The following is a 14,533-nucleotide window of genomic DNA, read 5'->3' as shown; positions in this document are numbered from 1 at the left end:
ATGTCCCTGGGTCTGAAGTGGGTCTCTTGTAGACAGCATATATACGGGTCTTGTCTTTGTATCTATTCCGCCAGTCTGTGTCTTTTGGTTGGAGCATCTAATCCATTTACATTTAAGGTAATTATCAATATGTATGTTCCTATTACCATTTTCTTAACTGTTTTGGGTTTATTATTGTAGGTCTTTTCCTTCTCTTGTGTTTCCTGCCTAGAGAAGTTCCTTTAGCATTTGCTGTAAAGCTGGTTTGGTGGTGCTGAATTCTCTTAGCTTTTGCTTGTCTGTAAAGCTTTTAATTTCTCCATCAAATCTGAATGAGATCCTTGCTGGATAGAGTAATCTTGGTTGTAGGTTTTTCTCCGTCATCATTTTAAATATGTCCTGCCACTCCCTTCTGGCTTGCAGAGTTTCTGCTGAAAGATCAGCTGTTAACCTTATGGGGATTCCCTCATGTGTTATTTGTTCAAACACTAAGATCTGACAAAGCTGGATGGCAGAAATTCTATACTTTCTGTATGTTGGAACCATTTCATAATTAAGGGTGGAAAACCAAACAATAAAACATGCATAGACCAAAAAAGAAGCATTAATAACGATAGTCTTTTGTTTACAAGCAGCTCGCGCAGGTCAGTATCAAAACAACAAACAACCCAATCCAAAGCTGGGCAGAAGACCTAAATAGACATTTTTCCAAAGAAGATATACAGACAGCCAACAAACACATGAAAGAATGCCCAACATCACCAATCATTAGAGAAATGCCAATCAAAACTACGAGGTATCACCTCACACCAGTCAGAATGGCCATCATCCAAAAAATCTACAAACAATTAATGCTGGAGACGGTGTGGAGAAAAGGGAACCCTCTTGCACTGTTGGTGGGAATGTAAATTGATACAGCCACTATGGAGAACAGCGTGGAGGTTCCTTAAAAAACTAAATATAGAACTACCATATGACCCAGCAATCCCACTCCTGGGCATATACCCTGAGAAAACCATAATTCAAAAAGACACATGTACCACAATGTTCACTGCAGCTCTATTTACAATAGCCAGGACATGGAATCAACCTAAGTGTCCATCGACAGATGAATGGATAAAGAAGATGTGGCACATATATACAATGGAATATTACTCAGCCATAAAAAGAAACGAAATTGAGTTATTTGTAGTGAGGTGGATGGACCTAAAGTCTCTCATAGAGAGTGAAGTTAGAAAGAGAAAAACAAATATTGTATGGTAACACATATATATGGAATCTAAAAAAAAAAAAAAAAACAGGTTCTGAAGAACCTAGGGGCAGAACAGGAATAATGACACCAATGTAGAGAATGGACTTGAGGACATGGGGAGGGGGAAGAGTAAACTGGGACGAAGTGAGAGAGTGGCATGGACATATATACACTACCAAATATAAAATAGGTAGCTAGTGGGAAGCAGCTGCATAGCACAGGGAGATCAGCTCCGTGCTTTGTGACCACCTAGAGGGGTGGGATAGGGAGGATGGGAGGGAGAGAGATGCAAGAGGGAAGAGATATGGGGACATATGTATATGTATAACTGGCTTCACTTTGTTATAAAGCAGAAACTAACACACCATTGTAAAGCAATTATACTCCAATAAAGATGTTTTAAAAACAAATAAATAATGATATTGTTTTGGATTTTCTTTTTTTATTTGCTAAACTGTCTTTAGTAAACATGTGCCGCTTTTATAACAAAAAATAAACATCATAAACGAAGAGAAAAGAGAAAAGGAATGAAGGGGGAAATCCCACCTTAAATACCAGGAAGAGTTATAACACTGATATAAATAACTATTATACAAATGAGAGGGGATATAAGAGATACAGGTGATCAGGTAAGGGAAAGAATATACTATGCCAGGTGTGTGCATACACACGCAAAATGAGTGCATGACTGTTTGGAGTTAAAGAAGGCATAATAGAAGGGAGGCATTTGAACCTGAAAGGACAGAATTTCTTAAATTTTTAAACAAGTTACACATATATGCAAAAATATAAAACTTAAATGATACAGAAATAAATACTCTTAACATATTAGTATGCTAACCTTCCATATCTTTCTCAAGGTTTATTTGTTCGCACATTTCTCAAGGAATATACAAAAATACATAACCATATATTTCTTAATAGTATACATATTGTATGTGTATGTATCTGTATGTGTGTGTGTGTAGTAGTACATACATTTTTGGAGGCAATTAGCCAGTATATATAGTATACAGTGTGTGTGTGTATGTGTATTTATATGTGTGTGTGTGTGTGTATAATATAGTTTTAAGTTTTAAATAAAACTAAATCTTAATAAACATTACTATACGGCTTAATTTTAAAAATCATCCTTCTATGTCAGTACACACAGATCTACTGAATGACTGTAATAATTACTGAATGATTGTAGTATTTCATACCCTTGATATACTAGAATGTATTTCTCTGTGATAGACTATTACAAATAATGCTCAGCAAACACCGTTGTACAACGGGGTCAGCGGTTCTGTAAGACAGCTATCTGAAAGAAAACTTTACCAGCAAATGGCCCTCCAAAAAGGTTCTACCAATTTCCACTTCTACAAAAGTGTATGAGAGCATGCCATTTTCTACCATTCTGGCCAATGTTGGGAATAATCAACATCGTATTTTATGACTGTGATAGATATAAATAGTGTATTATTTTAATTTCATTTCCCTGATCACTAGTAAGACCACACAGAGTATTTGGACTTCAGAAATTGGGGGTAGGGGAATAAACATGATTCTAAAGAGAGGACCACAGAGAAATGAGAAAGTAAAAAGTATATTTGAAGACAAACAAATTATTTAATTTCATTAAAACACACCAGGGGGCTTCCCTGGTGGCGCAGTGGTTGAGTCCGCCTGCCGATGCAGGGGACATGGGTTCGTGCCCCGGTCCGGGACGATCCCACATGCCGCAGAGCGGCTGGGCCCGTGAGCCTTGGCCGCTGGGCCTGTGCGTCCAGAGCCTGTGCTCCGCAACGGGAGAGGCCACAACAGTGAGAGGCCCGCGTACTGCAAAAAACAAAACAAACAAACAAACAAAAAAACACACACCAGGCATGTTAAGATCATTTGAGTTTGAGGATGAGTTTGTGAAAGGAAAATACCAACTTAAGCATTCAACCAGACTTTTTTTCTTCAGGTTATAAGAGTACCCTGAAGGGTTTTTTTTTTTAGTATAGTTAGTGACATGATTAGAAACCATGCTTCAGAAAATTAATTTAGGAACAGTGTGTAAACTTTCAGGGGGGAAAAATCAGCAGGCAGGAGACTAATCATAGGCTAGAATTCAGGCCAGAGATAAGACAAAGTAGAGCAGAAGAATTACAAAAGGAGAAGAGATGCACTAGAAACATTATTTACGGAGCCCAAATCAAGAAAACTGGCAATGGGCTTCCCTGGTGGCGCAGTGGTTGAGGGTCCGCCTGCCGATGCAGGGGACGCGGGTTCGTGCCCCGGTCCAGGAGGATCCCACATGCCGCAGAGCAGCTGGGTCCGTGAGCCATGGCCGCTGAGCCTGCGCGTCTGGAGCCTGTGCTCCACAATGGGAGAGGCCGCAGCAGTGGGAGGCCCACGTATAGCAAAAAAAAAAAAAAAAAAGAAAAGAAAACTGGCAAGTTATTAGATAAAAATGGAGTAATCATGTTGATGGTTAAAGAAAAAGTGCTTCCCAACCAACCTGATGCTGACTATTCTTATGAATAAAACTGTAAAGAAATGTGTACAAAAATAATACAATAGAAGGAAAATACAAATGCTATTGGTGAATCATCTCAATAACTCAAATCAAAATAAGGAAACACATTTCTTGGGTACCTGAGAGATCACTGCTTTCAATTCGCCGGAGATCTGAATCAGCCCAGAAGAGTTTGCCCAATCTGCTATCAAGAGCTAAAGCAATTGGTTTACTTAAGCCACTGAAAAAGAGGACCTCCCGTTCTGTTCCATCTAAAGCAGCTCGTTCAATTTTGGGAGACCTTTCCTGAAGATTGGTAAAATACATATACCTGAAGAGAAAGGAGGAAACTATAAGTTTACCAAAGTAAGAAATCACACAAAATGAGAATATTGCTATTGATTAAGACAAAAGGAAGTAAAATAATATTTTTAAATCTTATTTTTAAATGTTTTAGAACATATTTTTTTGAAGGTCATGGGATATATTAATTTCAGTAATAGTAACAAAGGGTACACAGAAGTTCTTAGGGAGCTAACTTTAAGGAATTAATAAAGTGTTAGATACAGGCAGCCTTATGCTTTTGGAATAATACAATACAATAAATAAAAGAAAATAGTAGTAATCAGAGAGATCTGGACTCAAAATTTTAAATTTCTTCTCTATTAGTCTATTTCATAACTGAAAATGTCGTATATGAATTATTTCTTATATTTAACTTCTATAGTTCATCTCTTTCCTGTAACTCCTTTGAAGTAAGCTACTTTCCCTGCTGAATTCCTTATCATTCATTCAGATTCAAGTAAGTACAATTTACTGAATGCAAAGCTCTATGTTAAATGAAAGAAGGCATATTAATTCTTATCATAAAAGAACCTAAAATCTAGTAGAAAACGTAAGACTGAAAAACAATTAAGTATAAGGTAAATTGGAAAGGACTAAGTATAACTAGAGAGGTACAGACATAGAGCGGTGGGTATTTGAGAGAGGAGAACGTCACATCTGGCTGGGGGTGGGGCAGATCAAGGGAAACTTCACGGAGGATGTTACAGTTCAAACAGTCCTGGAGGTATGGGTAGAAATTAGAATTAAAGCAGTGGTGACTAAGGAAGGAAATTCTAGACAGTAAAATCAGAGAAAGCAAGAATATACACGGGCTGAAAAGGAAGGCTGATGAGGGTTTCAGATGCCACCTTAGTAACATACCCTTTTTCTGGGTTTACCACAATGGCTCGAGGTCTGTCTTGCTCGCCTTTTAACACCACTCCAATCGATCTCCCATCTAATCTTGTTACATTAATGACATTGGTGGCCTCGCAAGTCCAATAGATGTAGCGGCTATAAATATCAATGCTGAGGTCATAGGGCTGTATTTCTAGGTTCTGATTCGGAACTGAGCTCACAACCACAGTGAAGCCCTAAAGAAAGAAAAAGAAACACACACTTGGATTCCAAGCCAGATAGCTCCGAGGAGATCACTCACAATACTTACACTTACGTGGTCACACACCTGAGAAGGAACTCTCAAGTCTCAAGTGACATTTCTTAGTGAACATTTCAAATGTTCCCTTTGGTTATGACGACATAAAGCAGTAGAGCGAGCTGAAGCCATATTAGTTGCTCTAAGAAGCTGATAGTGCACTGATCAGAAATGAGAGTGAGAAGGTGGCTGCTGTCCCTGTAAACTAGAGACAACTGCAGCTAGAACCACACTCTAGAAATACCTCTAAAGCAGTGGTGTTCAACCAGGGGCGATTCTGCATTTGCAAACGCCTCCACCAAGGGCACTGGCCAATGTCTGGAGACATTTTTGATTGTCACGCCTATGAGAGTGTAACTGGCTTCTAGTGGGGAGAGGCCAAGGATGCTGCAAAACATCCTACAACGTACACGTCAGACCTCCACACAGAATTATCCAGCCAAAAATGTCAACAGTGCGGAAGTTGAGAAACTCTGCTCTAGAGACAACAGCAATTAGTCAGGGCTACAAACCACATCTATCAGTCATGTCCTTCTCTGATCCTCAAATTTACACCCCCCCCAAATTTTTTTTAAACAAAGCCAAGCAAAAAGAGAGGCTTTGTTCATCTGTTTTATCTGAATAAATTATATTTTATTTACTCGGCATCTCTGAGGTAACACTCCTTAATAAGGCTATCTCATTTATTTGCTATGTCCTCGGCTGTATAACAACAGCTATAGTTTCTATCAACTAGTTATCAGCCTACTGGTCCTGGCCTACACCGTGTAAAGCGCGTCTGTAGTATACGGCTACAACTATACCCCTAAATGATCCTCGGAAGCCTTAAATACACTATCTCCTTGCTCTTTCTTGTCGGACAAGACATAGGAAAAATAAGTAATCTAATCTCTCTGAATTTTAATGCATTAAAAATCCAACTTAACATTACTGTTAAAAGGAAAATGACAAATAATTATTTATAGTAGTCCCGGTCTAATACTGCTTGGACACAGAAAGAAAGCAAATAATTATGGACAGCGGTATGTAAATGATGACTAGAATGTAAGCACAGATGAGATGTGTTGATAATATTTTCATTCCTATCCCATAGTCACCAAATAATAGTTACCAAAACAAACAAACAAAAAAATTAGACTAATGATAACATTTCCCAGATTACTGAGACTGTGTTTATGTTTCCCATCCTCTGAACATTTTAAATAATAGTTAACTAGTAATAGAACTATTATTTATTGAGTGCCCACTATTTAACCGGTAATGGGCTATGTGCTTTTACATTACATTCCTTTCAGCTAAAAAGTTCATAAGAATCCTAGTGAGTGACAAAGCTGAGATCAGAACCAAGGGTTTATTTGATTTCAAAGTTTCCAACACTCCATGTAAATGGAAGTAAAACAACCCAACTATATAAATGATACGGGTGGCACTGACAGTCATACTAATATATGAGCATAAGTTATTTTAATACAACACAGTCTTCATTCTAATAGAATTATCAAACAATCGTTTGCTCAAAGATCATTAGGAGGGAAAAAAGCTGCTAGGTTCAGAATTTCAGTTTTACACACACACACACACACACACACACACACACAAGCAGAGTCAAGACTTAAGTAAAATAGGATGGTTGGCTGGTCCAATTACTAGGCAGAAGAACTGGATTTTGAACGCAGCCCTGAATTACCTGGCTGCCATCTTCTTGCGCTTTTCGGATCATGTTTTGTCGTGAGTCAATCCAATAGAGTTGCTTGTCCAGTGGATCATAGTCAATGGCCCGGACATTCCGAAGGCTGTGGATAGGAAGGATGATGTCAGGGCTCTGCTGTTCATCAATCACCATGCGGTTGATGGCGCTCTTTTGACTGAAGAGCAGGAAAGTAGTTGGAGCTTAAAGAAAGAAAAAAGCAAACAGGAAGCACAGTTACCCTAAGTCTTGTATCACTCAAAGATTTGATCAGGGCCTCCCTGGTGGCGCAGTGGTTGAGAGTCCGCCTGCCGATGCAGGGGATACGGGTTCGTGCCCCGGTCTGGGAGGATCCCATATGCCGCGGAGCGGCTGGGCCCGTGAGCCATGGCCGCTGGGCCTGCGCGTCCGGAGCCTGTGCTCCGCAACGGGAGAGGCCACAACAGTGAGAGGCCCGCATACCGCAAAAAGAAAAAAAAAAAAAAAAAAAAAAAAAAAGATTTGATCAGCCTGTTGTCTGTATCTCATACAAAACAGACATGTATGTTGAAAAGGTAAGGTTGAGACAAAACCCTTTGGAATGCCTCCAGAAACTCTCTTAGAGGTAACACTGATCGGCACTCTGGTTACCAAACCAGTTATGAATTTACCCCATGATAACAGCCAACTAGCCATTTTTTCTCTGTCTTGTCCACAGTGGTATCATAGGACACTTGATTTTAATGAAGCATTTAATAAAGATAGGCAAAATTCTCCTGTCTACCAAGTAAATAATCCTAACTCCTCCATAACCAATTCTTGTAGGTGGAAGGAAGCCTGGGTCTCCATAGGTCAAAGAAGAAACTTCAAGATTGGTTTTAGTCTCACTTCTCACACTATTTAGTCACTTGATCTTAACTAAGGCCCTAAACCTCTCTGGGTCAAAATCTACTCAACTCTAAAATAAGGTCATAGCTATGTTGTCCTGCTCATTTGAGTTGCTATAAAAATTTTACAACATATGTGAAAATACTTTAAAAACTGTAAGGTATTATGTAAATGTCAAGTAAAAATAACTACTGTTTATTATTATCAATAGTAGCAGTAATAAACTTGGTATTAGTAGGATTCAAACCAACCCTCACTGGTTGCAGATATAGGCTTAATATTTTGCATAGTGGGTTGCAAGGAGAGGGAGCCAGTAAAAAAAAAAAACAAAAAACCACACTTAAGCTGATGCCCTAAATTTATGAAATGGGAAAATGCAACAGAGACATTTCCCTTTCCCAGGGACTAGGCCTCTACATCTCTAATCTAGAAAAGGAGAGCATCTGGCAGTGCTACCAAAAACTTCAAAGTCTAATAGCATTTTTTAAATCTTCATTTAAAATATATGTAAAAATTCTGTAATTATACTCTTGTTGCTCAGTCACCACCTAAATCCAGGAGAATTTTGTCCTTCTCAGGGATATAAACATAAATGGCCAAGACAGAACCCCCTGCTTTATTTCCCCTTAAACCCCATTCTTCACAGCTCCGTTATCTGTGGTTCCCTGGTTCACTTTACATTTACACCCAAATGTATACTGGCTTAAATCCCAAAGAAATTCACTGGTTCTCACAAAGAAACTTGGTATTCAAAACACTGAAGTTAGGCTTTGAGTTCCTCACTGGCTAAAAGTCCACACCTAGCTTGGAATATTTGGCTCCAAGTATGTTTCACTGGGTAGTTTTTTTTTTTTTTTTGAGTCAAGTTTTAACCTTTAATAAGATTCCACGATTAGGTGCTCTAGAAATGTAGATTAAGACAAAGCCAAATACGGCTCCAAATAAATGCTTATTTCAAAAAGTCTATGGATGACATTAATAATTACAGCTGGCTAAATATTTCTAAGAGGAAGCTGATGTTTTGACTTATTTACAAAAGTGACAAAGAATATGCAATTTTGTAAGCCTAAATCCATCCTAATTTATGTAACCTCTAACCACCACTCCCTCATCTCCTGCAGAATGCTTTCAAAACTGTCCTATGAGGTTGTCTCTGTTTTGCATTCCCACAACGAAGACAGCCAGCCACATGCAGAAGTTGGAGGATGAGGTAGCAGGAAGCTCTTCAGCTCTCCTTTGAAGACACAAGTGTTCACCCAAAGCTTAAAGAAAGGTATTACTCTGGTGTAAGAACAGCATAAATGACAAGGCCAAGCCCACCATGTCTGACTGTGCCATTTGTGCATTGTGCCAAAGGCACCAAGTAGGGACTGAAGTCCAGTCCACACTTCATTAGCCAAGTCAAGCACCTATGCAGCTGCATCTGCCCAGAGGAAACATCTCCCAATTTGCACAAAGGTCCCATAGAGGCCAACCACTTCAGTACTGAACAAGGGATTACACAATTTGGCCTCCTGTTTCCTCTCTGACTTAATTTCTATTCACTGTGTTCCAGAGACACCGGCCTCCTAGGTGTTCCTCTAATATGCCGGACATGCTTCCCCCTAGGGCCTCTGCATCTGCTATTCCCTTTTGCTTGGCAGGTCTTCTCCCAGATATCCAGCATAGCTCATTTCCTCACCTCCTTCAGTTCCGGACATAGTGTCACTTTTACAGTCAGGACTTCTCTCATGACCCTATTTAACACTGTGATCCTCTTACCCACTCTTTCTTGCTCTTAATTTTCTCCGTAACACTCATCTCCATCTAACTCATGACAGAGTTTACTTATTTAGTTCATTATCTGTCCCACTGAAATGTAAGCTCCATGAGGGCAGGGATTAATGTCTATTTTATTCAGTGCTACATTCTTCACTGGCTCAAATGATGCCCAGTGTGGATTAGGTGTTCAGTAAATATTCATTGAAAGAATAAATGAGTAAACAAATGAAAAAACAAGCATGAGATGATGATAACTAAGGACAGCCCTGTAGCCATGATTTTGAAAATAAGGAAATAAAATTATTTCAGAAAACTGGGAAAGAAAAGAAACAAGCATTTATTTAGGAATTCCAAGATGTCACACATCATACCAGATGTCATCCAATCCCCCAAATTACTCCATTTTACAGGTGAGCAAATTCAGAACGGTTAAGTAATTTCTAAAGAAAGGCTCAGAAAGGTTAAGTAATTTTTCCCAGGTTACAAAGCTGCTGCTGAATGGAAGAGCACATGTTTTTCCAAATCCTGTCCTGCTTCTTCATTCTTCTATTTAACAATGATTTCTTGAATGACTACTATTTACCGAACACTTTTTTAGGCACCTAAGAAACATCAGTGGAAAAACAGGAAAAAAATGCTGCTTCATGGCGTTTATATTCCATTAAACAGATAACAAGTAATAAGCATAATAAAGAGGCTATAGTATATAAATTATACAGTATATCAGAGAGTGATTAAGTGTCACAGGAAAAAGAAAAATGGCAGGTAAGGGGCACTGGCAATGTTAGACAGGGTGGAAGGATGACTTGCAATTTTAAATCGGGCAGATCAGGTCTCACTGTGGAGGTCACAATTAAGCAAAGACTTGGAGGTGAAGTATATCCATGCAAATATTTGCAGGAAGAACATTCCAAGTAGAGGAAATAAGCAGTACAACAGTCCTGAAGTAGGAGTAACTGGCATATTTGGAAACAGCAATGAGGCTGGTGTGGCTGCCATGGAGAGAGCAAGAGAGAGAATGGTAAAAGCTGAGGTTAGAGAAGCAAGGGGGGGGGTGGCGGTGCAAAGTGTGGGGTACAGATCATGCAGGAACTTGTAGGCCATTATAAGAACTAGGTTTTCACTCTGTGTGAAATGGGAGGTTTTGAGCAGAGTAACAACATGATCTGATTTAGCTTTTGAAACACAGGTCTAGGAGTAAATTACACAATGATAGAAAACTTTTTGAGGGCAAGTACTTTGTGTTAAACTTCTCTTGTAATCTGCTTTGGAATCTGATACATCTGTGCACAAATATTAAATAGGACTCATTATAAAAAGAACACGCAACAGGAAGCCTCTTGAAACACTGCCAATCATCTCAGAAAGAGCCAAAGACAGACATTAGGGACGCTCAGCACTGATTTCTCAAGACCTTCACTCACCAACTAGCACACACTGGTAAAATCAGCCCAAACCATAATGACCTCAAAAGGTCTTTCCATATTCTTCTGTCTTTATCCTCCATCACTTATTATCCCCGTTTTCTCCTTCCAAAGTTAAACTTCTTAAAAAAGACGTCTACATAACACACACACTACCAGCCCCTCCTTTTCTCCATTCACTTGCTGATCTATTCCCATCTTTCACCATTACCCCCATGAAATTACTTTTTTCAGGGTTACTAATAACCACCTCATCCAAATATCCAGTGGATACTATTTTAGGCCTCACCTTACTCAACCTGTCAACAGCACTAACACAGTTCTATTTTCAAACAATCTTCTCTCTTGTCTTCTGTGTCACTATCTTCTCCTGGTTCTCCTCTGGCCTTTCTCGCTGCTGCTTTTCTGTGTCCACTGTGAGCTTTCTCTCCTCAACCAGAGTTCCCGAGGTTACCAGACCCCTTCTTTTTGCCACACTAGAGCTGGCAAACTATGGCCCACAAGGTAAATCTGGCCTGCTGCCTGTTTTTATAATAAAGTTTATCAGAATTGAGCCACATTTTAAAAATGTAACATCTATGGCTGCTATCACACTGCAGTGTACAGAGCTGAATAGGTGTGAGAGACTATAGGATTCACAAAGCCTCAATATTTACTCTCTGGCTCTTTAAAGAAAGAGTTTGCTGACCCCAGGTCTATACCTTCTCCCTAAGTACCTATTTTAAATACATGCTGGCATTTCTAAAATTAATACCTCTAACATCATCTCTCTCTCTGAGCTATGGATTCTTCTAAACAATTTCTTTCTTTCTTTCTTTCTTTCTATCTATCATCTATCTATCTATCTATCTATCTATCTATGGCTGCGCTGGGTCTCCGTTGCTGCACGCGGGCTTTCTCTAGTTGCAGTGAGTGAGGGCTACTGTTCATTGCATGCGCAGGCTTCTCATTGCGGTGGCCTCTCTTGTTGCGGAGCACGGGCTTTAGGCATGCCGGCTCTAGAGCACAGGCTCAATAGCTGTGGTGCACGGGCTTAGTTGCTCCGCGGCATGTGGGATCTTCCCGGCCCAGGGCTCGAACCCATGTCCCCTGCATTGGCAGGCGGATTCTTAACCACTGCGCCACCAGGGAAGTCCCTACAATCACCTATTTAATATTTCTATTTCCCATAGGAAAATCAATACAAACCTAAAATTATTTTTTAATTTTTTGAAAATGAACCCTCCCCCCATTTAAGATCCACTTAACTGCTCAAACCAAAACTCTAGGAGTCATCCTTGCTTCCTCCCTCTTATTCTTCCTCATATACAGCTCATCAACAAGTTCTGTTCATTCTAGTTTCACAATATACCTGGAACCCGTCGACGTCTCTCCATCATGACTGCCACCAGCCCCACCTACGTCGAGCTGCATCATCACAAGAGTCTGACTGCTCTGCAACCACTTCTTTTCCTCCTCAAAGCCATTCTCCACAGCAATCAACTCATGTTAGTATATCTTATTCAATTTTCATAGCAACCCTACAAGTTAGTTACTATTGTTATTCCCATTGTACAAATGAGAAAAACTAAGGCTTAAGAAATTTACGTGACTTGCTTTGGTAAAACACAAAACGAACGTGTGACAGAGATGCCAAATCATTAAACTATAAACTGATGTTCTTTCTTTTTCAGAACTGAAGTCTTGTGTCAGAACAGACTAAATCCTTTCCTATGTGACCTCCTATACTTTCAGGCACAGAATAAGGTAATTTCAATAGTTCACTATATCCAACATTCTACAGCAATTTTGTTACCTTCTAACTTAGTGAACCATACCCTACTTCTCTCCCCTGGATCTACTTTTTCTGATCGATTTCTTTATCATTTCTGCCAATTTGTTCTTGTCTATCCACCAAGACATGGGCGTTCATGCACAACTGAATCATCAATCAGGACTCCCCAAGCCAACAATGTTTTGTTACACACTGTGTTTTGGTGTTCTTAGCACTGTATGTGTGTGTGTCTCCGTGTGCATGTGAATCTGAGAAGAGCTGGTAACAGAAGCTAGAAGTAAGTGGTGACCACTCACTATGTTCAGAGCATATGCTCTCTAGTTTTCCCTCCCCATCTATTTACTATTGTTTCATACTGGACTAAATTTACTCATAGCATTTTCTGCCTGGCCTCTTACACACTTAAATTCTTCATCTTTAGCCTATCCTACGAACTTCAAAGGACAAGGAGATTGTATTTTGTAGATTCTCTTTGTACTGTTCTCCCCTTCCTTTATCATGAATAAATATGTATAGCACACGTATGTGCTGTCTCTCTCAAAGAAACTATGCAAATTTTTCAATACATATTTAATCCCCAAGGATAAAAGACTTACTTTTTCTATAGTATCAATTTTTCCATAACATCAACTAGTTAGCACCAAACAAATAAAAGTAACAAAAACTTGCATTTATCCACGTTTAGTCCTTCCCTTTTATTAAACAAATGATCAACTCTGGACCTCTACAACTTTTTACTCTAGAAAGAACATGAACTACAGTGTTTTCAAAATCCTGCTTTCTCCTCTAATTCTAGATTGCTTTGGGGGGGAAATGCAGCTTACCACTACAAGTCCTGTTGTCAGCATTAAGAGAGTAGTGGGCAGGGCATCCACAAACAAAACCTCCAACTGGCACTGCCAAGCAGAGGTGGGAGCAGTGCCCATTGCTGGAAGCACACTCATTCCACCCTGCCTGCCGAGAGGAGTGAAACACGAGGATGTCCATCACATAATCCAAATGGCCCTGAATGATGGTGCGGTTTTGGCCACTGGTTTTGTTGGCACGCTCGATGCTGCGTCGGCTCCAGTCCGTCCAGTAGATGTAATCTTGGTACTGAGTTAAGCCAAAAGGATGAGGCAAGTCATCTGCTATAACCTCACGGTTGAGTCCTGTTTTCAGAAAGGCAGTAGAAAGAGGAGAAGCAGAGATGAAATATGTGAGAATGTAAGAGTCTTGTTGGCAAAAATAAAATAAAATGTTAACATATAAAACATTACTTTTGTAAGCAATTTAAAACAGAAGAATTCCTTTAAAAGCAATTCTTAAACCAGATTGGTCCTCTGAAATCAACCCACCTGCAGTCTGACCCCATGCCTCAAACTAATATTCCTGCTACAAATCACTGAGTTTGTTTAAACTCCTGTAAATGGTCTATTTTCATTGTGGTCTTATTTTCCCTCCATAAAGGTCTATAGTTCAACTATTTTTCCTTCCATAAAAGGATGCAAATGCATATATTGTATTTTACCGGTAAAAAAAGTCACTTCAGGAATATCCAGGGTGTTATAAATTCCATTATAAGCCAAAGAGTAATGAAATTTCCACATATTAAAGGAATATGAATCCAAGTACTTGGCCCACTATTAATAAATAGTACATATATTTATTACATAAATAAATAATAAATACATAAATACAGTGTACATAAATACAGTGTGAGACAGAGGAAGAACCTAGACATTCATATGAAGTTTTATTAATAGTATCTAACCTATGGTAAATAGCAGCCACTGATTTTTACACAGAAAGGATTATATACTATCTGTCTGAACAAAAAGGAGT

General features: G+C 39.2%; 1 protein-coding gene across 1 annotated transcript in view; it reads right to left on the bottom strand.

Moving 5' to 3' along the window:
- LRP6 (LDL receptor related protein 6) overlaps positions 1 to 14,533 on the bottom strand; it is a 179,060-nt gene that overhangs the window by 33,533 nt on the left and 130,994 nt on the right. Inside the window, exons 12-15 of the mRNA XM_082636519.1 lie at positions 13,534 to 13,860; positions 6,884 to 7,086; positions 4,923 to 5,134; positions 3,857 to 4,047 (exon numbers count right to left, since the gene is read on the bottom strand). Of these exons, the coding sequence (XP_082492645.1) occupies positions 3,857 to 4,047; positions 4,923 to 5,134; positions 6,884 to 7,086; positions 13,534 to 13,860 (933 nt within the window). The remainder of the gene's footprint in view (positions 1 to 3,856; positions 4,048 to 4,922; positions 5,135 to 6,883; positions 7,087 to 13,533; positions 13,861 to 14,533) is intronic.

This window comes from Mesoplodon mirus (assembly GCF_964341445.2).
Source record: "Mesoplodon mirus genome assembly, chromosome: 11".
Classification (NCBI taxonomy): domain Eukaryota; kingdom Metazoa; phylum Chordata; class Mammalia; order Artiodactyla; family Ziphiidae; genus Mesoplodon; species Mesoplodon mirus.
This window is presented reverse-complemented; position numbering and strand designations above follow the sequence as displayed.